We start from the raw sequence: 26,214 nt of genomic DNA, 5'->3' as shown, positions 1-26,214 counted from the left end.
CCTCCTCCCACTGGCTTTCCCTCTAGGTGTCAGGCTTCCCCAGGCATGGGGGCCGCCATCCCAGGGCAGCGGCTGCCCGCAGGGGAATCGCCTGGTAGGGCTGGTGGGGGCTGGCCTTGAAGTCACGGCTCCGATTCGAGAAGGGAAATCATCTGAGCTTTTAAAAAATTAAATGGAGTCAGTAATTTGATTTCAGAGAGAAGCTGAAAACCTCGTAATGGCAGGAGCAGCTCAATCTCGTGGTGAAAAGGAAAAGCCTTAAATGGGGCTATTAAGCTTTTGCCTGGGACGGATCTGCCCGGAGAGGGAGGAGGAGGGTGCGCAGAGGGGGGAGAAGACTTCTTCGAGGTGGGGACCGTTTATCAGCCAAGACAACCCTGATTACTTATTTATTTATTTCTTGTTCCGGGCGGGCGTTGCCGACGGTCTCCTCTTCTTGGCTGCATTTCAAATCCCACTTCCAGTGATGGGTCGGCCTGGAGGTGGGCGTCTGGGGGGCCACCCTCCCAGGGAAGCACCGAGTGAGTGCTCTTCCGGCCAGAACACTGTCCCCAGCCACAGATGGGCATCGAAGCCAGGGAGCCTGGGGGCAACTGGGTCACTGAGGGTCACCGGGACCGTCCTAGCCAGCAGGGTACCAGCTGCTGCCCTGGAATCCAGAGGAAAAGAGTGATGAGTAATGAAAACAAAGCAGTGACATCCCATTATCCTCCCCTGGAGTCCTTTAGAGACCTGGGGTCATGGCACCCCAAGGCCTGGGGAGGGGGTAAACACCAAGGGTTCGTATCACCATCACCAGCCACCCCCAGAGATGTCTGAACCATGGCTCAGGCCCGCCATGCTTTCCTGGGCCTGCAAGCATCCCCTCTGCCTGCGCTGGGAGGTAGATGGTGAAATGATCACCATAAGAACGGCTCTCGAGCTCTGGGCGTGCTGGGTGTCATGCTCTGTGAGGTGGATGGTGATGGTGTAAGATTGCCGCAAGAACGGCTCTTGAGTTCTGAGCGCACTGGGTGTCGTCCGGCTCCACGCCAAATGCTCTGTGTTCCTTTCCCACCCAACCCTCAGCGGCCGCATCGGAAGGAACTATTACCATCCCCATTTGACCCATCAGGAAACTGAGGCTCAGAGAGGTGAGTGCCTTGCCAAGGTCACACAGCCAAAGGACAGAGGAACTGGGACTTGAACCCTAGCTCCTGGCAGGCCTGGCTGCAGAGGCTGCGCCTTACCCTGATGCTTCCCCACCTCTGACAGCAGAGCAAGCCCAGAAATGCAGCTGGCAGGGCCAGGGAGAGATGGGGGGACACTGCCCTGCACTCAGCGCCTCTTCCCTCGGGGAGGTCCACGCAGGCAGATGGCCTGCCACTTCACCACTTCCTCTGGGTTCCATGGCAGCAGCTGGTACCTTGCTGGCTTGGATGTCCCTGGTGACTCTCAGTGACCCAGTGCCCCTGGACTCCCTGGCCTAGATGCCCAGCTGTGGCTGAGCACAGCGATGATCTGGGCCGGAAGAGCACTGGGGCTTCCCTGGAGAGAACCCCCAGCCCCCACCTCCATGCTGACCCATCGCTACCTCCCGCCCTTTGCACTCCACCTCCCCAGGGTGCACCCAGGACTCACCGTGGAGTCACCATGGAGACTCAGCGTGGGGCCTCTCAGGAAGCCCCTCCACACTGTCCTGAAGCTCAGGAGGCCTGTGGCTTTCAGCACTGGGGGCCAAGGTGGGCCCTGTCAGCTCCTGCTGGGGTGAGGTCCCCCGGCCAGCCGGGAAGGGGTGTTCAATCTCCACCAGGCTGGGTAGCGACCCTCCTGTGGGAGCCCACGGGCTCAGGGTTTGCGTGGACAGAGGACTGGATGCATGTGCAGCCCCTGATTCCTCCTGGCCCACAAAGCCAGGGGTACACTCCAGGTATAGGGCCTGGTCTGCCCTTCCTACAGATGAGGTTTTGGGTGTCAGAAGAGCTGCCGGGCGAATCAGTTCTGCTGGCAGAGGTTCCACAGGAAGAACCGCCAAGGGCGCTGCCGGCCTCACCCTGGGCGTCCCGGTGAGTTCGGGTCCTGAGGCCCCGGCACAGGCACTGGGGTCTGGCTGCCTCACGCTTGGGGTGGAGAATGTGGCATCCCTCCCCAGCAGGGTGGAGAGTCCCGGCCCCTCCATGTCCTCGCTTGGCTCTGAGGATGAAAAGTCCACGAGTCCCCTGGCCCCCTCCCTGGGGAAACCAGGCCCAGTCTGGCTCGGCCTCTCCACCTCTATTCCAGAGGATGTTTCCTGGGACTCTCGGGGAGAATGGTGAGAAACCAGTGCCTCTGCCGCCAGCCTGGCCCGCCAGGGCCTTGTCAGTGGCTGGAGCTCCTCGCTGGCTTGCCCAGGCTCCCCCAAGATGGGCTCAGGTGCAGCCATATCCCCCCTTGACAGCCCTCTCAGCAGGAGGGGACTTCCTGGAGACTGGGCGGGGTCCTGCTCAGGCCTCACAGTTCCTAGACCTTCAGTCAGGGTGACAGATGGTCCCGAGACCAGGAGCCATTCAGACTGTTCAGGCCTCAGGGCTGGCGGTGGAGGAGAGGAGGCGTCTGAGGACACAGGCAGGGTCAGAGTCGGGTGCACTGGCAAGACTGGACGTGGCCGCCAGGGACTAGCCTGGACACCCTCTACAGGCTCCGAGGGGAGCGTGACTGGAGGCATGGGGTGTCCAGGGAACCCCACTTCCCCTGGGGGAGCCTGGAGACCTTGCTGAGCTTGCATCACTCTAGGGAAAATGGAGGCAGATGTCTGGCCTCTCCTCGCCGGTTTGGCTGTTTGCAGCAACGGTCCAAGCCCCTTCTTCATCAAGAGAGAAGTGGAGAGAGAAAAAGCATCAGAAACAAGAACACATGGGCTCCGGCTGCCCTGAGAATCTCAGCCCAAAGATGGGTTCGAGGAACCAGGTGCGGTGGCTCACGTCTATAATCCCAACACAATAGAAGGCCAACGCAGGTGGATCACTTGAGGCCAGGAGTTCCAGACCAGCCTGGCCAATATGGTAAAACCCCATCTCTACTAAAAATACAAAATTAGCCACGCGTGGTGGCGCGCGCCTGTAATCCCAGCTACTCAGGAAGCTGAGGCAGGAGGATCGCCTGAATCTGGGAGGTGAAGGCTGCAGTAAGCCAAGATGGTGCCACTGCACTCCAGCCTGGATGACAGAGCGAGACTCCATCTCAAAAAAAAAGAAGAGTTGGAGGAAGCTGTGACCTCTGGGTCTCCAGTCCTCTGGTGTGCCTCAGTTTCCCTCCCTCCATTTGTGTGCATAGCTGCTGACACCCCCGCTGCCTCCTTCGGCTGTGTCTCAGGGCACTGGGAGGTTGCTGTGATCCAGGCTGACAGATGAAGGGGGCTGCCCTTAGGTGGGAGCTCTTGGGGGCCCAGCTTTCTCTGGGAAATATTCTGAATTTGAGGAGGTGACACGGTTGGGGATCACAGTGGGGCTCTCTTTGGAAGAACGGTGGTGAGAGAGAAGGGCCTCAGGCCCAGCTGGGTCTACCAATACCTCATGGGGACCCGACTTTTTGGAGGAAACCGTGGGCAGAGGATGTAGCCATAGACTTGCCTTGGCCAGCGCATCAGAAGGCTGGTGAGGGAGGTCCCAAGAAAGCCATTCCTGGGCAGCTGGTCCTGCAGCCCACACCTGGGAGGAAGCGGCAGATGGCACGCTTGCTGGAGGGGTCTCTGGTCCTGGGGATGGCGGGGAGGGAGTGGCCCTCTGTGTAGCAGTTGAGGCAGGCGACTCTGTTCCTGAACCTTCCAGAGGGAAGACAGAGGTCAGCCTTCCTCCTAAGGAAGCAAAATCCTCCCCACGCCCTGCTGAAGGGACCGTGAGGGACCCTTTTCCACAGGTGGGGAATGGAAGCTTGGGGAGGTCAGATGCAAGCCCTGGGTTGGGAAATGTCCATTCGCTGAATTTCACAGTCCTCCCACCTGGAGTCCTTTTTGAGACTATGTGGACATCAAGATACCTTTTTTTTTTTTTTTTTGATTTGGAGTCTCACTCTGTGGCCCAGGCTGGAGTGCAGTGGTGCAGTCCCGGCTCACTGCAACCTCCACCTCCTGGGTTCAAGTGATTCTCTTGCCTCAGCCTCCCGAGTAGCTGGGATTACAGGTGTGCACCACCACGTCCAACTAATTTTTTTTGTATTTTTAGTAGAGATGGGGTTTCACCATGTTAGCCAGGCTGGTCTCAAACTCCTGACCTCAAATGATTCGCCCGCCTTGGCCTGTTAAAGTGCTGGGATTACAGGAGTAAGCCACCACGCCCGGCCCATTTTTTTAACTTAAATCACAGAAATTCAGATTTCTGCAAGGGGTACCTGGTCCTGACTCCCTATCGTAGCTTCAGTGCCACCAGCTGGTTTCATCTTTGAGCCATTTCCTATTTCGAGGTCAAATACATTGGCCCAACCTCAGAAACCACAGAGAACGGGAGAGTGCTCCCTGCCCGATCACCCTTCAGGTTAGACTCAGCCCAGGCAGCGTAGGCATTCCAGGCCGATCACGCTTTGTCAAGTGCGGGAGAGGAGGTACAGTGCAGGGTGTTTAGCAGGACCCCTGGCCTCCACCCACCAGATGCCGGTAGGATCCCCCGAGTCACGACAAACAAAAATGTCTCCAGATGTTGCTAAGTGTCTCCTGAGAGGCAAAAATCGCCTGCAGTTGAGAACTACTGGGTTCGCACTTGCAAATTCTGGCCCAGGGGTTAAATACAGCTCTTGGACATGTTTGACTCAGCCTGCAGGGTGTTTGAACTGTTTTTTAAATTAACCAACAACATTTTAAAAGCAGGAGTTCTTATATAACCAGGTTCTCGTGGAAAACCAGATTTGGCTACACGGACCTGCTTCCCTGCAAGATAGGGTCAGCTCCAGCCAAGCAAGGCTGCTCTGCTTAGAGGGACCTGGTGGCTGCAGGTTCCCAGGAGTCTCCACCACTCCCTGTCACCTCCCACACTGAGCTTTGCTGCCTTATCCTTCCACGCCCAGGCCCTGGGTGTTCTTATCCTCCCCACTCTCCCACCGCTAACATTCCCTTCCCCACCCCTAGAGGCATTTCCATCCGTGAACCCAACTTCAAAATGTAAAAATAGGCCGGGCACAGTGGTTCACACCTGTAATCCCAGCACTTTGGGAGGCCAAGGCAGGAGGATCATTTGAGTCCAGGAGTTTAAGAACTGCCTGGGTAACACGCATGATCCCATCTCTATAAAAATATTTAAGGCCAGGCACAGTGGCTTATGCCTGTAACCCCAGCAGTTTGGCAGGCCAAGGCAGCCGGATCACCTGAGGTCAGGAGTTCAAGACCAGCCTGATCAATATGGTGAAATCTCGTCTCTACTAAAAATACAAAGATTAGCCAGGCGTGGTGGCAGGCACTTGTAATCCCAGCTACTCCGGAAGCTGAAGCAGGAGAATCACTTGAACCTGGGAGGCGGAGGTTGCAGTGAGCCAAGATTGTGTCATTGCACTGCAGCCTGGGCAACAAGAGACTCCGTCTCGGGAAAAAAAAAAAAAAAAATTTTAAAACTAGCTTGGTATGGTGTCTTGTATCTATAATCCCAGCTATTCAGGAGGCTGAGACAGGAGGATCCCTTGAACCCAGGAGCTCAGTGTTATAATGAGCTTTGATTGCACTATTGTACTCCAGCCTAGGCAATAGAACAAGACCCTGTCTCTTATAAAATATATATATATATACACACACACACACACACGCATATATATACACGCATATATATATATATATGTGCGTACACACACATATGAAAACAGCTATATCTAAACCATCTCCTAGATTTCTCCAGACCACTTAAATAATTAGGATTTGTCCTATAGGTTCTAATTACTTTTGGGGTCAGGGAAAAGGAAGATTTTTTAAAAATCTCTAACCACGGGGAGTTTAGGCAATTCCAGCATATATTAATAGTCCAGCATATATTTTGTAAATATGTGACACATTAGTCACATATTTACAAAAGAAAAATGTTATCTGTGTAAAACGTTTTTTTAAATTCCTGGTGAAAATTCAAGCCAACAAGCATTTATGAAGTGCTTACCAAGGGCAAGGCGGCAAGATAAGGCCCGTCAAGAATAAGAAGCCGAACAGGGCACAGCCCCTGATCTAAGGAATTCATACTAGAGGGAGAGACAGGAGCGTGCACCAATAACTATAATAAGAATAGAAAGACCTCGAAGCTGCAGGGAAGCTGCAGGGGAGGTGCAGGGGAGGTGTGCTGGGAACCAGGGAGGGGAGACATTCATTCTAGTTGCTGATGTTAAATTAACAAAATGAGGAAGAGAACATTCTTTCCCCGTGTAAATCTTTCCAGAGAGGCCAAAAAAACTCTTCCTAAAATGTTTCTATTACTGTTGCTGATCTATTTTTATGCTGTATTCCGTATCTTCCTATCAAGGACCTGCCCTCTCATCAAAACCCAGGATAAAGATCATTTACTCTCTGACATCTCTCCTGAGTCCACCTGCCCTCATAATTCTCTGGGCATTTCTTTTTTGTTGTTTTTGTTTGTTTGTTTTTGTTTCTGTTTTGAGATGAGTCTTGCTCTGTTGCCCAGGCTGGAATGCAGTGGCACAATCTCAGCTCATTGCAGCCTCCACCTCCCGGGTGCAAGCGATTCTCTTGCCTCAGCCTCCCAAGTAGCTGAGATTACAGATGTGCACCACCATGCCCAGCTAATTTTTGTATTTTTAGGAGAGACAGGGTTTTGCCATGTTGGCCAGGCTGGTCTCAAACTCCTGGCCTCAAGTGATCCTCCCACCTTTGCCTCCCAAAGTGCTGGGATTACAGGCGTGAGCCATTGCGTCCGGCCTTTCTCTGGGCATTTCTTATCTCCCCTTCCAGACTGAACGCTGCCTGAGAGCAAGAGCCGAATCCAGCAGCCTCTGTTCCCACCTAAGCCTTGCATGGGGCCGCATACACCGCGACTGCTTAGTGAATATCTGTTGGATAAAGTTCTAGCCTTCCCTTTCCAAGATTAATGTCATCACTGCAGCAAACCGTTAAAATAAAAACAGCCGAAATGTGTAAAAATTTTCAAGAACCAGCAGCCTCTGTTCCCACCTAAGCCTTGCATGTGGCCGCATACACCGTGACTGCCTAGTGAATATCTGTTGGATAAAGTTCTAGCCCTCCCTTTCCAAGATTAATGTCATCACTGCAACAAACCGTTAAAATAAAAACAGGCGAAATGTGTAAAAATTTTCAAGAAACATTTCCATTTTTAGCAGACTGTCAGAACTCACCCCCCATCCCGCCTTTTTCTTTGTTTCTAATTCTGAATTTGGGGCTAGCTGTGGTAGGCAGTCCCCCTTTTAATCTTTAAATATAGTTCTGAACATAATTACATTTTTGTGCAGCACCAAAACATCATATCCTCGTGACAGGGCAAACTTACACTATTAACATCTGAGTTAAATCTCCTTCGCGTCTGTCTTTGATTGAGGACAGTTAGGAAGTAAAAGATGAAAGTGATCGACATCATTTGTGAATTATGTGCATTTCCTTGTGCTGTATTTCAATGGGTTTTGCTCCTGGTGGTTTTGCATGTGTGAATACCAGGTTGTCCGTTAGCAGAGCTTTCTCCAAAAACCCCATCCCAGCATCCTGGCATAAAGACATACACCACATTTAAAAGAAGGTTCCTCTTGAGCTGAGAAACAAGTTGCATCGTGTCGTGCTCTTTGCCAAGGACACTGATCTGTCTACCAAGTGACCCGAGGAACTGGAAATAGCTCCTCTTGCTGTTTCAATCCTCAAAACAGGTACTGGTATGCCTATTTTCCAGATGGGAAAACTGAGGCTCAACATGGTTAGGTAACTCACTGAGGTTGTGCAGTTGGTTAGGAAAGGGATACACCCCCATCTGCCTCCCCTGTCCCCTCCCTGGCAGACTCCAGGGCCAGGAACCACAGGACCACTCAGTTCTCACGACACTGTTGTTCTCCTGCCAGTTCCAGCCAGTATGTCTGACGCCTCACTTACCTTGTCGGTGTGGGACCTGTGCGGTCCAGAGAGTGAAACGTTGTCACAGAAGAAAGAACCCCAGGGCCAAGGAAAGAGGGTTTGTGCAGTGTATACCTGTTACCAGCAGTCACACCCTCATGGTGCCTCACTCACCCACACACTGGAAGAAGCTCTCCACCGTCCAGAGGACTGGGGCAGCCATCTCAGCAAATTGCAGACTCAGGTCTACCCTATAGAAAGCTTGTGTTCCCGGGGTTCCTCCAACTTCTTGGCATCGCTGTGAGGCCACAAGAAATTAGTTTTACGTTGGCTGGGCACAGTGGCTCATGCCTGTAATCCTAGCACTTTGGGAGGCTGAGGCAGGCAGATCACGAGGTCGGGAGATTGAGACCATCTGGCTAACACAGTGAAACCCCGTCTCTACTAAAAATACAAAAAATTAGCTGGGCGTCGTGGTGGGTGCCTGTAGCCCCAGTTACTCGGGAGGCTGAAGCAGGAGAATCACTTGAATCCAGGAGGAGGAGGTTACAGTGAGCCGAGATCGCGCCACTGCACTCCAGCCTGGGCGACAGAGCGAGGCTCCATCGAAAGAGAGAGAGAGAAAGAAAGAAATTAGTTGCACGTGGCAGGAGGCATCCCATGCCCTATGGTTGTCCCCTGATGGGGCTACCTTGGTTAGAGTATGGGCCTGAGAGGCATACATGGTGAAGTCTACTTTCAGCCAGCACCACAGATCTGCCCTCCATGTTTCTTTCTTTCTTTTTACTTTTATTTTTTGAGACAGGGTCTCACTCCCATTGCCTAGGCAGGAGTGCAATGGCACAATCATAGCTCATTGCAGCCTCAACCCACTAAGTTCAAGCAATGCTCCTACCTCATTTTTAAATTTTTTTGTAGCAACGGGGTATCACTATGTTTCCCAGGCCAGTTTTGAACTCCTGGACTCAAGTGACCCTCCCGCCTCGGCTTCCCAAAGTGCTGGGATTACAGGCATGAGCCACTGTGACCAGCCTACCCTTCACGTTTCTGACCACACATGGCATTGGTGACCGAAGGAGAAGGGCCTCAGGAAGAGAAGGGGCAAGACAGAGATGCCACCGGATATTCACCTGGACCTGGAGCACCCCGGCCGCCGGGATGCTGACCACCACAAAGTCCTTGTTCTCAGTCACCATAAAGATGTTGGACTGTTGGACTTGGAGGAATCTGAGGCTCAGGGTTTCCTCAATGTAGGAACCTCTTTTGACTAGACCCAGTCTCTGCTTGGGGATGTGAACGAAGACCTCCGACTCTGGCTGGAATGACACTGGAATGGGAAGGACACAGGACACAGAAAAAGACACTTTGCAGGCTCGTGGACAAATGAAGTGGTGGTGGGCATTTGCCCGGGGCCACACCTGTGGCCAGCACAGCACACTTCCCCAGTCAGTGACAGCAAGTTACTTGGTGTCCCGGTATCACTGCCTGGGCTGAAACTTAGCTGCACGGATGAAGAAGAGAAGAAAAAAAGACCATCCCCAAACACCTGACAGATCTCACCACTCTGGAAAGGCCCATCTGCATCCTGATGGAAGCAGATGCCATCAGGGAAGCTGCAGAAATGGCTCTACTGAGATCGTCTTCGGCTTCGGTGACCTAGCCCAGTGCCCCTTCCATTTCCAAAGTAATACAGCTCTACAGCTCTTAAGTAATACAGCTCCTAGGCCGGGCACGGTGGTTCACACCTGTAATCCCAGCACTTTGGGAGGCCAAGGTGGGTGGATTACCTGAGGTCAGGATTTCAAGACCAGCCTGGCCTACGTGGTGAAACCCCATCTCTACTAAAAACCCAAAAAATGAGCCGGGTGTGCTGGTGGAAGCCTATAATCCCACCTACTTGGGAGGCTGAGGCAGGAGAATCACTTGAACCCTGGAGATAGAGGTTGCAATGAGCCAAGATCATGCCACTGCACTCCCGCCTGGGCAACAAGAGCAAAACTCCGCCCCCCAAAAAAAAGAAAGACATACAGCTCCTATCAGTTGTTTACACTTTAGCAAGAATTTCACTGTGTCAGGCTCTCGGCGGGACATTTTAAACCAGCTCTGCAGCTGCTAATGGAAGCATCTGCCTTTACATAAAGGGACTGGAAACATTGTGAACAGGGAAAGAGATGTTCGGGGGCTCATCACGGTCACCGCCAATGCCTGAAAATCCCCAGAGCCCTGATCCCGAAACTCAGTCCATGATAAAATTCTATACAAATGGAAAGTCTAAGCCACCTCTAATCTATCCACACAGGATGAAGCCTTTGATCCACCTAACGTTGCACACCGAGTTCTTTGAATTTAAATTCCCCGGAGGTAGGAAGTGGTCTTCCAGGTTCCAGACCTCTTTATATGACATAAGACCCAGGGCAGTGGTGTCACTCCAGGCTGAACAAAACAGTTATCACATACATGGCCTAGATCAGGGGTCCCCACTGCCCTCAGATCACGGAGCCCTGGAGGGTCTGACCAGGCTGCACACTCTCTCCCGTCTCTGTTCTCAGAGCCCCTGGGGCCAGCTTGGGTGCTCCCAAGAGTCTGCAGACCCCAAGTTTGCAGGTCTGTAGTAGATTATTTTACTTTTCATTCACCCCACATCCCACTTCTACTCCACACATCTTCCAGCAAAAGCAAACTTCTCTTTGTCCCAAGCATTTCAGAAATGCATAGCCAAGGCTGGGACTGAGGAGAGGAAAAGTGGGATGAGACAGAGGGGATTAAGGTGCCCAGAGGAGGGAAAAAACAGAGACGAGAATGTGATGAAGTCGGAAAGGTGGACATTAGGGGCACTCCTGGGTCTTACCCGGTGGGCAAGCAGCTTCTAAAGAATAGGCATGGTGACCGCTCACCAGCCATAGTGGCAGGAGCTCAGCAGAGGTGTTCAGCACCTGGGGAGGGAGGAAGGTCCCCCCTGAGGTCTTCAAAACTGCTCCTTCCAGATGCAAACTCCCACCACAGGGGCCCCCTCTCCCACCTTCGAACTAATCTCTGAACTAAAGCCCCAAGTGTTACAAAGCCCAGGTCAGGGACTATTGCGCCGATGCAACCAGGAAATATTATTTAGCTGAGATATTTTTAGCAGGAAGCGAGCTCAGAGCAAATGTCATGTGAGCCGTCTTCTCTTACACGGCAACTTTGGGCTATTTAAAGAGATGGTAATTACGCTCCTGCCACCATGATCAGGACGAGCTGAATGCATGATTGCAGGAGCCCCTCATCTGCAGAGCGGAGCACTTCACGCTAATGGGGACCAATTTTCGAAGGCGCCTGCCTAAATCTGTCCAGTCTCGCAGGTGGACATTTGACTTGTCACTGGAGGGGTGGCAACCTGCTCTTCTGGGTGCTATGCCCCAGAGGCCCCCCACTGCCTGGCAGGGCCTGCCGCCCACCACTGACCTCCCACCTCTGAAGAAGTCCTTGTCTCGGGCTTTGGACGGTGACAGTGGTGGCATTGATGTCCACATACAGTCCCATCAGGCTGGCATCTTCAAGAGAAGCCACCAGCTCCCCTCGAAGGGACAGCAGCCATGGAGTCTGGAGAAACAGGACACGTTCACAAACCATGTGGCCAGGGAGGCACGGTCACTAGGAGTCATGGAGAAGGGACACTTGAGGGGTTACCTAGGAAGGTAACAGGGTCACGGGGAGGATGGCTAGGCCAGGAGGCAGGACGGCAGGCCACTCGGGGAGGAGAGTCAACCAGACACTAGTATGCTCATACTTTAGGGGAGGAGGTCCCTTGCAGGGGTGCTTGGCACACAGTAGGTGTACAACGCGGCTGAGAGAACGAACACACAGTGACCCCTAACAGCAATGCCAACCAGTCAGCCCCTGTGCCGCCCTGGCTGGGCACAACTGGAGTCCTGTCCTTGGCTCTGTTTGCCACCCTTTAGTGGGACATGGGAATGAAGGCCTTGAATAAAGGTGAGGGCCAGATGCGGGGAGAGGGGTAGGGAAGGGTCTCCAGCTCCCATCTCAGGAAGACTGGCAGGGGGACGTCAGGAAGACTTGGGGAGGTCAAGCTCACTGATCCCAAATACTCAAAGGGATGTGAAATAGAGAAGAGGGACTGGCTCCTTCCGGGAGGCTGCAGGAAACATTCCAAGGACCAGCAGAAGGAAAATTCGGGAAGCACCTGTGCGATGTGGAACAAGCTCCTTACAAAGGAACAAGCTCCCTGTCACTGGAGACTTGGCAGAGAGAATCTTAGCACGGGAAGGACCTTAGAGTCTTCCAACCCAGCCTCCCACCCAAAGCTGGGGTCCCCTCTTCCAGGTTCTTCTCAGATGGCCTCAGGCCTCAGGCCTCTGCCTGGAGGGCACCAGCGGGAGCTTCAAACTTCGGCTGGCAAGACCTGGTCCCTGAAGAGTCCGTACCGTCCACTACACTCTCCGGAGGACAAGCAAACTCAGAAGCTGCGTCCGAGCATCCCGAGCACGCACCAGGCCTGGCAGAAACTTCCAGAGAGTTGTTCCTGCTACTCCAACAGGGCCCACTTACCTGTCTATCGTCGCTGCGCAGGGGCAGGGGCCGGGAGACCTGCAGAGACAAAGAGGAAGCAATGTCTCCTGCAAGCGGTGAGCAAAGGTGAGCAAACATCCCTGCCGGTGCCCATCAGCGCCGGCAATTACCCCAGCAGGAGGCCGGTGAGAGAGCGGTGCCGCCGGCTTGTTTGCTCATTAAGACAAGAAAATCATTTATGTTCTGGGACTCGAGTGTCAACAGACGCAGGGAAATGTCGCTGCCTCAGCTGCCACCCTGGGCCTGGCCAAGGGGGCAGCTGGGGTCCTGGGCGCAGCTGGTGAGGCCAAGAACGGGTGTGCATGGGACCAACGCTGCTCAGAGCCCACTTCCATGGGGGCTGCTGCCTAGGCCTCTTGTCTTATTTTTTTCCCCAGATCCCAATTTCTTCCTCGCCCTTTTTCTTTCCACTTTGGATCCAACTAGCAGAAGTAGAGAGTGAGGGCTTCTACAGGCCCAGAGAGCACACCTGTGCCCCCCAATGGCACCGTTCTTAGAGGGTCCAACAATCCCGGTTCCCCAGGATTGGGGAGGTTCCCATGATGTGGGGTTTTCGGTGCTAAAACGGAGACAGGCAAACCGAGACAGTGGTTTCTCGTCCCACGCCTGAGTCTCACGGCCATTGCGTAGGGTGGCACCATTCTCCCATTTCACAGACCAGGGCCCAAGGTGATGGCGTGGGCAAGGGATCTTCCCTAAAACCCCTCTGCAGCCAGTGCCACCCCACCCAGGTGCTCTCTCAAGTCTCTCTACTTTCTCCAGCTGCCCCTTTGCCTTTGTGTCAAACTTGGCCAGGGAGGTTGTGGCACTGAACAGTCACAGACCAGCAGAGGGTCCCTCACAGATCATCAGATCCCCTCTCCTACCCAATACAGAATGGGGAGACTGGGGCCAGAGTGGACTGATTCATCTTCACAGCTCCCCAACTCAAGGCTACCCACCTCTTCTCCCCAGGGACAGACGGGCTTCCAGAAGCAGAAAGGAGTGGGTGGGGCCAGGAAGAGGCCCCCCACCACCCTGCAGCCTCCCCAGTTGCCTAGCTCAGCTGTTCCTTGGCCCCAGAGAGCCCATGTTGGCAGCAGGCTCAGGCGGCCCACAGGGACCCCCTCAGGTGAGCCCTGTGATGGCCTTGCTTTTAGGGGATGCTATCTTCCCTTGGGGAGAAAAGTGGAAGAAATGGAGAAGACGTCCGCAAGGTCTGGCAGGAGAATGAAGAGGATGCGGCAATTCCCCGACACCACCCAAAGCTACACCATGGTGCCCCAGCCCATCCTCCCTGCTGAACCGGGAGGAAGGCGGAGGCCCCCAGAGGCCAGACTGTAAGAAGGGGGGAAGCAATTCTGCTAAACAAAGGAAGGGAAGGCCAGGCACAATGGTTCATGCCTGGAATCCCAGCACTTTGGGAGGCTGAGGCAGGTGGATCACCTGAGCTCAGGAGTTCGAGACCAGCCTGGGCAACATGGTGAAACCCTATCTTCACTAAAAATACAAAAAAAAAAAAAGGAAGGAAGGAAGGAAGGAAGGAAGGAAGGAAGGAAGGAAGGAAGGAAGGAAGGAAGGAAGGAAGGAAGGAAGGAAGGAAGGAAGGAGGGAAATTAGCCAGGAGTGGTGGCGGACACCTGTAGTCCCAGCTACTCAGGAGGCTGAGGCAGGAGGTTCACTTGAACCCAGGAGGCGGAAGTTGCAGTCAGCTGAGATTGTCCCACTCACTCCAGCCTGGGCGACTCTGGCCAGAATGAGACTCTGTCTCCGAAAAGATATTAAAAAAAGGAAGAAGGGAAAACGTGACAAGTGCACAGCCAGAATGCACCGTGCCCTTTAAGTCGCCATGAGGAGGCTATATTTAGGGCCCATGGACATTCCGCAGGAGCTCGGGCAGCCTTCACTGGGAGTAATCGCTAATCACTGCATTGAGTTTATGGGTGCCCCTGGGCACACTTAACCCAGGGCAATGAATAGTTATTGCGCGGCCTCCCGCTCGGGGCCTGTGGGCACACTTAAGCGAGCTCGCAGATCACTGCGAGCAGGGCACGGCTCGGGTACACCCTTGGGCACCCTGCGCCATCAGCGGGGAGAGGCAGAGTATTAAATATCTATGTGCCCTGTGCCCACAGCTGCATTTAGCCAAGGGCAAGGCCGGTGAAACGGCTTTAATTAAAACTTAATGCAAGTTCAAGGTGCAGCCACGGAAGTGGCGGCTGCAGAAGTCACCAGGAATGAATCAGTCAATTCGATGAGGTTCTCAGATGGGGGAAGGGGTTGGAGGGGAGGCGGGGGCAGCAGAGACCCGCCTCTGTTGTTCGTGTTCTGCCCACCTCTGTGCAACTCTGTTCAGGGATGCAGAGCCCCCTCCCCCGACCCGCTCCCACACCTCGGTCAGTGAAGGATGCCGGGGACTGGGGCATTGGGGCATCTGGGCTTCAAGGGCAGGACGATGGAGACCAAGCGGGCGCCCGGGTCGGAGTCGTTTCTGCTTTTCTCAGCGATTCGCCCCAGTGTCGGGCGATGCCGGCAACACCCTCCCCCTGGCGGCGGCTTCCAGAATCACAGGCCCAGTGCAGAGGGAGCAGTGACCAGCCCCGGGATGTCAAACAGGTGCCCTGGCAGCCCTGCTTGGGGATCCCGGAGTGGGGCCCCACAATTCTCAGGTGTACCAACACCGGCTTTGGCGTGGCCACTCTGAGCCCTTAATAAAGGCAGGTGGGCAGAGGAAGACCCTCCCGCTCAGCCCCTTCTCCTTCAGGTTAAGAAGCAAAGCAACTTTGGAGTCCAACATGGCAGTGAGCCAGGCTGAGCGGAGATGAGCCCAGGTCTTCTGAGCTGGGCTGGTGCAGGGGCCCTTCCACCACAGCACACTCATTTTTGAAGTTCAGATCAGATAAGAAGAAAACGATAAGCTCTTCCTGGGGCAAGTCACGCCTTGGTCATATCTGTTCCGTCAGCACCAGCACAGGGCTGGGCATACAATAGATGCTCAATAAATGCTTGTTGGGGCCAGGCGCAGCAGCTCATGCCTGTAATCCTAGCATTTGGGGAGGCCAAGGCAGGTGGATCGGTTGAGGTCAGGAGTTCGAGACCAACCTGGACAACATGGTGAAACCCCATCTCTACTAAAAATACAAAAAAATCAACTGGGCATGGTGGCGCATGCCTGTGATTCCATCAGAATCGCTTGAACCGAGGAGGCAGAGGTTACAGTGAGCCAAGATCACACCACTGTACGCCAGCCTGGGCAACAGAGCGAGACTCTGTCTCAAAATAAATAAATAAATAAATGCTTGCTTGTTGGATAAATGGTGTTTGTCATCAGCAGCCTTTTCACTCCAACCTCCTCCTCTCAGTTCTGACTTCCTCTTCTTTCTCTTCCTCCTTCCTTCTTCCTCCTCCTCACAGGCAGAAGATGCCCAACCAAATCCCTCAAGCCAAATCCAGCACTTTATTTGAGCTGTGCAGTGCCTACAAAGTTAAACTGACTTGGCCGGGCGCAGTGGCTCACACCTGTAATCCTAGCACTTTGGGAGGCCGAGGTGGGTGGATCACTTGAGGTCAGGAGTTCTAGACCAGCCTGGCCAACATGGTGAAACCCCGTCTCTACCAAAAATATAAAAAATTAGGCTGGGTGCGGTGGCCTACGCCTGTAATCCCAGCACTTTGGGAGGCCAAGGCGGGCGGATCACAAGGTCAGGAAATCGAGACCATCCTGGCTACCACAGTGAAACCCCATCTCTACCAAAAATACAAAAAATTAGACAGGCGTGGTGGCGGGTGCCTGTAGTCCCAGCTACTTCGGAGGTTGAGGCGTGAACGGCATGAACCCAGGAGGCGGGGCTTGCAGTGAGCCGAGATTGCGCCACAGCACTCCAGACTGGGTGACAGAGCGAGACTCCGTCTCAAAGAAAAAAAAAAAATAGCCGAGTATGGTGATGCATGCCTGTAATTCCAGCTACTCGTGAGGCTAAGGCAGGAGAATCACTTGAACCCAGGAGGCAAAAGTTGCAGTGAGCCGAGATCATGCCACTGCACTCCAGCCTGGGTGACAGAACGAGACTCACCGTCTCAAAAAAAAAAAAAAAAGTGAACTTTTTTAAACTGGAGGATTTCACATACAATTATAGATTTCCAGTTTATCTTGAAATGTTGGAAAATCTGGCAAAATGGGGCTGGAGTGGAGTCCAGCCTTAGCTCCCTCTGTAGGGGGCCAGGACTGCAGGTTGTGCCTGTTCCAGCATGCCCCAGCCCCTACCATGTGGCCTGGCTCAAAGCCCAGCTCTGTTGCTACCAGCTGGCAAGTCTCCTAATCTCTCTCTGCTTAGTTCTCTCACCTGCAGAATGGGGATCAGTATAGAACCAACTACACAGAATCGCTGTGAAGGTGAGATGAGTTAATATTTGCAAAGTGAGTAGAACGGTGCCCAGCACAGAATAAGCCATATATAAGTGTTTGCTGGGCCAGGCGTAGTGGCCCTCGCCTATAATCCCAGGGCTTTGAGAGGCCAAGGTGAGAGGATCGCTTGAAGCCAGGAGTTTGAGACCAGCCTGGGCAACACAGTGAGTCTCCATCTCTACAAAAAATTTAAACAGGCCGGGCGCGGTGGCTCAAGCCTGTAATCCCAGCACTTTGGGAGGCCGAGACGGGCGGATCATGAGGTCAGGAGATCGAGACCATCCTGGCTAACACGGTGAAACCCCGTCTCTACTAAAAAATACAAAAAACTAGCCGGGCGAGGTGGTGGGCGTCTGTAGTCCCAGCTACTTGGGAGGCTGAGGCAGGAGAATGGCGTGAACCCGGGAGGCGGAGCTTGCAGTGAGCTGAGATCGCGCCACTGCACTCCAGCCTGGGCGACAGAGCGAGACTCCGTCTCCAAAAAAAAAAAAAAAAAAATTTAAACATTAGCTGGGCATGGTGTTATACGCCTATAGTCCCAGCTACTCGGGAGGCTGAAGTGGGAGGATCCCTTAAGCTCAGGAGGTTAAGGCTGCAGTGAACCTGCGTGACACAGCAAGATCCTGTCTCTTTAAAAAAACAGGCTGGGCGCAGTGGCTCACACCTGTAATCCCAGCACTTTGGGAGGCTAGGGCGGGTGGATCATTTGAGGTCAGGAGTTTGAGACCAGCCTGGCCAACATGGTGAAACTCCGTCTCTACTAAAAATACAAAATTTGCTAGGCGTAGTGGCACACACCTGTAATTCCAGCTACTTGGGAGGCTGAGGCAGGAGAATCGATTGAACCTGGGAGGCAGAGGTTGCAGTGAGCCAAGATCATACCATTGCACTTCAGCCTGGGCAACAGAGCGAGACTCCATCTCAAAAAAAAACAAAAAACAAAAACAACAACAACAAAAAAAAAAAACAGCTGACTAAATGAAGGAATGAGTAAAATTCTTTACTGCCTCCTCCTCAGTCCAGCATGCTCATTTCTGTGGCGGGTTTGGTCCCTATAGATGTTTGGGTTTCTAGCCCTCCCCACTCCCATCCAAATCTTGTTTCGCTTACAGAGGTGCCCCACTGATGAGAGCTGGAGAGAAACTTGAATTCAAGGAGCGCACATAGCCGTGCCATAAAAGAGCTCACAATTGGATCTGGGGCTCAACCTTTCTTCCCTGATGCTTAAAATGTAGACATTGCACCTGATCGTACATGGGGTCTATAACTCTTTGACATTACCCAGGTCCAAAAAACAAAAACAAAAACAAAAACAAAAAACAAAAAACAAAAAAACATTCAAACTAGCCAGTTTTTTCAATCCAGAGAGAAAGGACACAAAGATGCAATTTTGCAGCTTTGGTGATAACCCAAGTGACCCCCTGAGCCAGCCAAGATGGGAAATCTAGAACCCGAGGTCAGACAGCTTTAATCTCCCCCTCCTCTCCCATCTCACCCCTCCCCTCCCATCTCACCCCTCGCCTCCCATCTCACCCCTCCTTGCTCAGAACCAAACCCAGGAGACTTAGCACCCAGCCAGTACCCAGGGATGTCTAGAAGAATGATGCCGTACTGCATCTGCAGCTACCACCTGTCTCTCTGGGCCACATTCTGCAGTGCAGGGGCCAGGGCCACCTGCCTTGGCCTTTAGAGAGACGCCCAGCCTGGGAGGCCCCTCTGCCACCTCCCAGACCCTCTGAACCCATTACCTGGATGAACATGGGTCCGCAGTGGACGCTTTCCTGGCCCAGTCTTGACCTTAGCATTGGACACTTCATTATGTATCGATCACTCCGCTCCAACCTTGTCACCCCTTTCTGAAATATTCTGATTTCCAGCCTGTAATTTGCTTTCTGGAAGTAGGGCAAAATTCATGTGTGCAAATGAGAGAGGAAAATACAGTTAGTAGGCTGCAATTATAGGTCAGTCCCTGCTCACAGCAAATAGGATACCATGAACCTGCTAGAAGGTGGGCTTGTGGAAGAGGGATGGGAAATGAACCAGGGTCGACAGCAACTCGGAGCCTGGGTCTGGCTCTGGAAGCTCAGCCCCTACCAAGGAAGCCCTCCAGGCCAGGGAACATTTGTGGGTTTTGGGAAGGTCAAACCTAGTCAGACAGAATAAGAACTTGCATCCCAATGTCCCTTGACAGTTGACAAACACACTTTATCTCCTTTGATGCCCACCAATGTCTCATAAGGCTGGGCTGTTTTTTGTTTTTGAGTCTCACTCAATCACCCAGGCTGGAGTGGAGTGGTGTGATCTCTGCTCACTGCAACCTCCACCTCCCGGGTTCAAGCGATTCTCGTGCCTCAGCCTCCCAAGTAGCTGGAATTACAGGCATATGCCACCAGGCCCATCTAATTTTTCTATTTTTAGTAGAGACAGGGTTTCACCATGTTGGCCAGGCTGGTCTCGAACTCCTGGCCTCAAGTGATCTGCTCACTTTGGTTCCCAAAGTGCTGGGATTACAGGCGTGAGCCGCCAAGCCTGGCCAAGGCTGGGCTTATGAGACAAAAAATTCTCATTTTACAGATGAGGCAGTTGAGGCTTAGAGAAGGTAAATGACTAAGCCAAAGGCATGTGGCCATTGCTGAGACTCGACGTGAGAGCTGGTCTAGCTCATTCCAGCACGAGGCAGACTTCAAAGATGTCAAACCAGTGGGTCCCTCCACCCCTCCCAGACTGCCCTCATTCAGCCACACAAGAAGAACCCAAGTCTAAGCTTTGCGGTGGGGCCTGAGAAGGGCAGGTATTGACGGGGCTGTCAGAGAAGGGTGACCACAGAGAGGAAGAGAAAGAGGAGGAGCAGGGTAGTTCCCAAAATTCCTTCCCCCACTCCAGACCACCGACCCACTCGGGAAAAACTCTGGGCTGGGTCAAGGAAGGGAGCACAAAGAAACGGAAAGGGGAAGTGGAGGTGAGGAGAAGACAAGAAAAAAAAACTGTGAGCCAATCTGTGGGGCTGGTCGTCCCCTTGCAGGACCCCTGGCGTGAAATTTAAGTAACAAGAATGCTGGCACGGTGGCTCATTCCCATCATCTCAACACATTGGGACACCGAGGTGGGAGGATGGCTTGAGCCTGGGAATTCCAGACCAGCCTGGGCAACATGGTGAAACCCCATCTTCTACAAAAAGTACAAAAATTATCTGGGCATAGCGGTTCATGCCTGTAGTCCCAGCTACTCTGGGGGCCGAGGTGGGTGGATCACTTGAGGTCAGAAGCTCAAGACCAGCCTGGCCAACAGGGTGAAACCCCGTCTTTACCAAGTAATCCCAGCTACTTGGGAGGCTAAAGCAGGGGAATCGCTTGAACCTGGGATGTGGAAATTGCAGTGAGCCGAGACTGCCTCACTGCACTCCAGCCTGGGCAACAGAGCGAGGCTCCGTCTCAAAAAACAGAAAGGAAAAAAAATACAAAAATATCTTACTTCTGTAAATTTTAGAATCACATGGTCTCGTGAGCCCATAATGGGCCTGTGCAAGTGAGGGCTGTCAGTCAGCCTTTGCAACTCCTCAGCACCATTTATTCACTTCATTAAGCACTTACTGAGTACCTACTGTGTGCCAGGCCCTGAGGCAAGCCTGTGGGTGTGACTGCCTCACCCCAAAGACTCCAGGTCCAGCAGGAGATGGTGTGTGAGTGGGCACATTGTGAGTCAGCGTTGGCAATGATAGAAGCAGGTCCACTGCACAGAGAAAGGGGGAGTCTCAGGAGGACTGCCTGGACGAGGCAGCATCTGAGTTGGGCGGCCTTTTAATATCTATGCCCATAAACTCCATGAAGGCAGAGATTTCTGGTCTCCCTCAGCTCAGTTTCTACAGAGGAATAATGGTGCAGTGTCTCCTTACTTGACATCTGAGCTCAGGCTTAGCTCCTTAAATCTCCCTTAAAAAAAAAAAAAAAAAAAAAAATTTCCCAAACCCACCTCTTTCTGCACAAAGCAGGCCGAGTATTGAACTCGAAAAAAGAAGTCACCATCTGAAGCCGGATGCAGGAAGTAGCCACATTTAGCAAGAGAAGAATCCAGGTGGTTAGGGGCCCTCCAGGTGCCTGGAACGAGAAAGGGACAGAAACGTGGGTTGAGCCTGTGGAGGTGGCTTCTCTGGCAGGGTCAGAAATATCAGACTCGCAGGTAGAAACTGCTCTGCCTGGAAGCTTCTTACCTGGAGGGGATAAAAAATAGCAGTAATTTTTAAAAGTCTGAAAAGGCATATACCAACAGGAAAGCCCGATGGTTCTTCAATCAAGGTGTATCCAGAATCCGACCCCGTCTCCCCACACGAATCCTCAGCTTGTGTCACTGCTGCTGCCTCCTCCCATGTCCCCCAGCTTCCTCCTTTGCCCCTGTCGTGAATATTCCATGCAGCAGCCCGCAGGATCCCGTTCAAAACGTAGGCAGATTGCGTCTCTCCTCTGCTCAGACCTCTTCGTTGCCAGCCAGGTGTGGTGGCTCACACCTGTAATCCCAGCACTTTGGGAGGCTGAGGTGGGAGGATCACCTGAGCTCAGGAGTTTGAGACCAGCCTGGCCAACATGGCGAAACCCCATCTCTACTAAAACTACAAAAATTAACCAGGTGTGGTGGTGCACGCCTGTAATTCCAGCTACTTGGGAGGTTGAGGCACGAGAATGACTTGAACCTGGAAGGCGGAGGCTGCAGTGAGCCAAGATTGTGCCACTGCACTCCAGCCTAGGTGATGGAGTGAGACACTGTCCCAGAAAAAAAAAAAAAAAACAAAAAATAAAAAACTCCATTGTGTAAAAAAACAAAACCCTTGCAAGCCTCACGTGACTTGCCCTCAGCTCTCTGACCCTTTTTCCCACTTCTCTTCCCCTCCCTCCCTCTGCTCCAACCACACCAGACCCACTGCTATTTCTCAGTCATCCCAGGCCCACTCCTGCCTCAGGGCCCTTGTACTGGCTGTGCCCTCTGCCTGGAACTCTCTTCTCCTAGATATCTGCATGTCTGACTCCCCTACCTCCTTTCAGTCCTTGTGCAAATGTCGCCTTCTCCATGAAGCCCACCCTAACTACCCACTTAACACTCCCCCATCTTGCCCTCCTTCACCCTTTTCTGCACACTCATTGTCTTCTAACCGACTATCTACTGGCTTATTTGTTATATTGATTGTTTATTGCCGTCTAGTCAAATGTCAGCTCCGGCTGGCTCACGCCTGTAATCCCAGCACTTTGGGAGGCCGAGGCAGGCGGATCATGAGGTCAGGAAATCGAGACCATCCTGGCTAACACGGTGAAACCCCATCTCTACTAAAAATACAAAAAATTAGCCGGGCATGGTGGCGGGCACCTGTAGTCCCAGCTACTCGGGAGGCTGAGGCAGGAGAATGGTGTGAACCCAGGAGACAGAGCTTGCAGTGAGCTGAGATTGCAGCACTGCACTCCAGCCTGGGCAACAGAGCGAGACTCCATCTCAAAAAAAAAAAAAGTCAGCTCCATGTGGCTATGGGTATTTGTCTGTTTTGTTCATTGCTGCATCTTTAGTGCCTCACGTTATTTCTGGCACACAGAAGGTTCTCAATAAATAGTTGTTGAAAGCGGCTGGGCACGGTGGCTCACACCTGTAATTGCTGCACTTTGGGAGGCTGAGGTGAGTGGATCACTTGAGGCCAGGAGTTCAAGACCAGTCTGGCCAACATGGTGAAACCCTGTCTCTACCAAAAACACAAAAAAATTAGCTGGGAGTGGTGGCAGGCACCTGTAGTCTCAGCTACTCAGGAGGCTGAGGCAGGAGAATCACTTGAACTTGGGTGGCAGAGGTTGCAGTGAGCCGAGGTCACGCCACTGCACTCCAGCCTGGGCAACAAAGTGAGACTCTGTCTCAAAAAAAATAAACAAATAGAAATAAAAATACAAAAATTCGTTTGGCACGGTGGGGGCCACCTGTAGTCCCAGCTACTCCAGAGGCTGAAGCAGAAGAATTGCTTGAACCCGGGGGACAGAGGTTGCAGTGAGCTGAGATTGCACCACTGCACTCCAGCCTGGGCAACAAAGTGAGACTCCGTCTCAAAAAATAAATAAATAAATAAATAAATAAGTAGTTGTTGAATGAGTGAAAAATAAAGGGGGCTATCTCTGGGTAGAGGGATTATAAGCAGTTTTGATTATCTCCTTTGGATTGCCTCTAGTTTCTGTAATTATCTTGTATTGCTTTTGTCATGATTATTTTTAAAGCATTTTTAAATCTCACAGTTTCACTTTCAAACGCTTGACTCGATTGTGCATTTGATGGGAGATGAATACGCTATTCCAGAAAACAGCTCTGGCAGCCTTTCTACGTGGGATTCTCTGGTGACATGCTTTCCTTTCAAAAGCACGCAGCTTCCACCGCTATCTTTAGCAAGAGATCAAGGCCGTGCCTCTGGCGGAGGAAGGCTGTGAAAGGTAGCTCGCTGGGGAAATAAAGTGTCTGAGCTGGATGTGCAAATTGACCTGGATCGTTTTAGTTTTGCATTCATGTTTGCACTTTGTAAATATTTGCCTGGCACCCTGCTGCTCACACCTGCTTGCTGTCCCCTCAAGTTTATGGAAGGCAGCAGGCACCATCATTTCTCCATCCCCACCTGGCGCTGCTGCGTGAAATGAAAACTCTCCCTCAAAAGCCACAGGTGGCTCTGACAGCGCCTAAAACTAATGGCCTGTGGCTGGCCGCTGTGACTAATTCTCTGATTATTGGCTTTATGATTTTACGCTTAAAACTTCTTTATAATAACACACAGAAATGTTTAATGGGCTCTATCCAGAGCCATAAAAATTACTTATTGAACAAGCGTTTTAAAACTATTAATCTATTGTTTTCCATTAATAATGGCTCTCCAAAGAACAGGCGACAGCTTAATGTATCCACAGCTTTTCTCCTGGAAAAGTGGCCTTTTAATACACAAATGTCTCTCCCAAGGCCTCCTGGGCTGGCTGGCCAATGGGTGGTTGGCCCTCCCAGGGCAGATTTAGGCCCTACCGGTCCCAGAAGGTGCTTTAGGAATTTCCAGAACGAGCAGGGTCCCTGGGAGGTTTTCCTAGACTTCGGGAGAGACTGGAAAGCCTCCCTCCTCGATATCTATGATTCTGTGCAAAAGAGAGGAGGAACCTGGGGGCTGGCTTTGCAGCCACTGAGATGGAGAGCTTGGAGGGAAGCAAGCTGTTTGCTCCTCTCTCTACTCATGTTCCTTCCAGAAGGTTCCAGGTACCCTGATGCCATCCAGCACTTTCCTACTTCTTCTGTTGGAAACCTCATGGCAGAAAGGTTTCTGGGAGTGACACTATGCCCTTGTTTTTTGCTATTTTAGGTGCGCTCTTCCCCCACCAAGCATGTGATGGCCTCCCATTTTGTGTGAGAATCACCCCTTTAGTCTCACTTCCACTTTTGCAGAGTGATTTCGATTTTGGAGCTATCGGCACCAGATGGGCGCTTCTTCCAGGGCGTTGGGCCACTTGTTCATTCAACAAATACTTATTGGGACTCTTCTAAGCACGAGGCAGTGTTCTTGGTTCTGAAGACACAGCTGTAAACAAAAAGCACGTGGGCCATGCCCTCACAGCGCAGCCTTCTGTTGGGAAGAGGGGTGCAGATCACAAGCTTGGGAACAATGGCAGGAGATCATCTTACTAGTGAGGAGTGCCAGGATTGTGACTGGGGTGGGCGTGGATGACTTTAGAGAGCCTGGAAGGGCTGCAGGGGGAGGTGGCCTTTGAGCAGAGATTTGAATGATGCCCAGGAACCTGCAAGAGCCATGGGGGAGAAGCACTGCAAGCAGGGGAAGGCAACACAAAAGCCCCAGCAAAGACCCCGCCCAGCCACAGACTGCCTCTTACCTGGCAAGTGCAAGGTCCTAGCCAGCCACAGCCTCAGCCCCTCCACGTGGCTCCTCGGGATCCACAGGGTCATGTAGTCTGAGAAACACTCAACTGTGTCTGTCCAACAAGAAGATGCTTCTGAGAAGGAAGGAAGGAAGGGAGGGAGGGAGGGAGGGGGAGGGGGGAGGGACTAGGGGAGGGAGGGAGGGAATGGGGAAGAGAGGGGGTAGGGAGGGAGGGGGATGGGGGAGGGAGGGAGGGACTGGGGGAGGGGGGAGGGAGGGAGGAAGGAAGGAAAGGAAGAAGGAAGGAAGGAAGGAAGGAAGGAAGGAAGGAAGGAAGGAAGGAAGGAAGGAAGGAAAGAAGGAAGGAAGGAAGGAAGGAAGGAAGGAAGGAAGGAAGGAAGGAAGGAAGGAAGGAAGGAAGGAAGGAAGAGAGGGAGGGAGGGAGGGAGGGAAGGAAGGAGCTCCCCTCAGCCTGGCTTCAATGGAATAGTCAGGAAAGGGCATGTAGGGGTCTTACTGTCCTAACAGAGTGACCCTTTACTCCATACAGAGGTCACAGTTCACAGAATGTCCAAGGAGGAAGAACCTGTTGGGGAGGTCCTCAAATTCCAGCCTGCAGGCCGGGCACAGTGGCTCACACCTGTAACTTGGGCACTTGTTAAAATACAGCTTGGGCACTTGTTAAAATACAACTTGGGCATTTGTTAAAATACAGATTCGTAGGTCTAAGGCGGGGTCTGAGATTCAGCAGTTCTATCAAATTCCCAAGTGATGGCTGCTGGTCCAGGGACAACACTTTGAGTAGCAAAGTCTTGGAGGTCATTAAATCTAAACTTCGTTTTATAGGGGGAGACAGGGAGCAATGTGACTTCATGGTACATGTGTGAGTACTCGCCAGCATGGTGGCTCACACCTGTAATCCCAGCACTTTGGGAGGCTGAGGTGAGCAGATCGATTAAGCTCAGAAGTTTGAGACCAGCCTGGGCAACAGCAAGAAAAAAAATTTCATTTAAATTAGCGGAGCACAGTGGTGCACAGTAGTGCACGCCTCAGCTACTCGGGAGGCTGAGGTGGGAGGACCGTGAGCCCAAGAGGCAGAGGCTGCAGTGAGTTCAGCCTGGGTGACAGAGTGAGACCCTGTCTCAAAAAAAAAAAAAAAAAAAAAGATCATAGGCACTGGTGTCAGTAGGCATCTGGGTTTGAATCCCACCTCTGTTTTGTGTGTGTGTGTGTGTGTGTGTGTACACCTGTTGCTTAGTTTCAGTTTATTTCTGTGAATTGATTGTATGATAATGATGGTGATGATAGTAATAATGGTGATGGTAGTAGTGGGATGATATTGATGGTGATTGTGGTGGTGATGATGGTATTAATGGTGATGATCATAGTGATGGTGGTGATGGTGGTGATCATGAT

The 26,214-nt window shown here is 52.3% G+C and overlaps 1 protein-coding gene across 2 annotated transcripts in view; it reads right to left on the bottom strand.

Annotated features, from left to right (window-relative positions):
* Positions 1–359: 359 nt before the first annotated feature.
* Positions 360–26,214, bottom strand: part of CIROZ (ciliated left-right organizer protein containing ZP-N domains) — a 39,479-nt gene continuing 13,624 nt past the window's right edge. The window contains exons 3-13 of one of the 2 annotated variants that reach the window (XM_071100869.1): positions 24,812–24,910; positions 20,907–21,031; positions 18,686–18,829; positions 12,533–12,571; positions 11,429–11,566; positions 10,836–10,920; positions 9,118–9,314; positions 8,162–8,285; positions 3,588–3,778; positions 1,621–2,821; positions 360–649 (exon numbers count right to left, since the gene is read on the bottom strand). In XM_071100869.1, the coding sequence (XP_070956970.1) occupies positions 1,628–2,821; positions 3,588–3,778; positions 8,162–8,285; positions 9,118–9,314; positions 10,836–10,920; positions 11,429–11,566; positions 12,533–12,571; positions 18,686–18,829; positions 20,907–21,031; positions 24,812–24,910 (2,336 nt within the window). In that variant the 3' untranslated portion in view covers positions 360–649; positions 1,621–1,627. Of the gene's footprint in view, positions 650–1,620; positions 2,822–3,587; positions 3,779–8,161; positions 8,286–9,117; positions 9,315–10,835; positions 10,921–11,428; positions 11,567–12,532; positions 12,572–18,685; positions 18,830–20,538; positions 20,664–20,906; positions 21,032–24,811; positions 24,911–26,214 lie in introns of those variants that run through there. The other variant, XM_011726779.2, reaches the window with a different exon arrangement.

The sequence above is a fragment of the Macaca nemestrina genome, chromosome 1 (assembly GCF_043159975.1).
Source record: "Macaca nemestrina isolate mMacNem1 chromosome 1, mMacNem.hap1, whole genome shotgun sequence".
NCBI lineage: Eukaryota > Metazoa > Chordata > Mammalia > Primates > Cercopithecidae > Macaca > Macaca nemestrina.
This window is presented reverse-complemented; position numbering and strand designations above follow the sequence as displayed.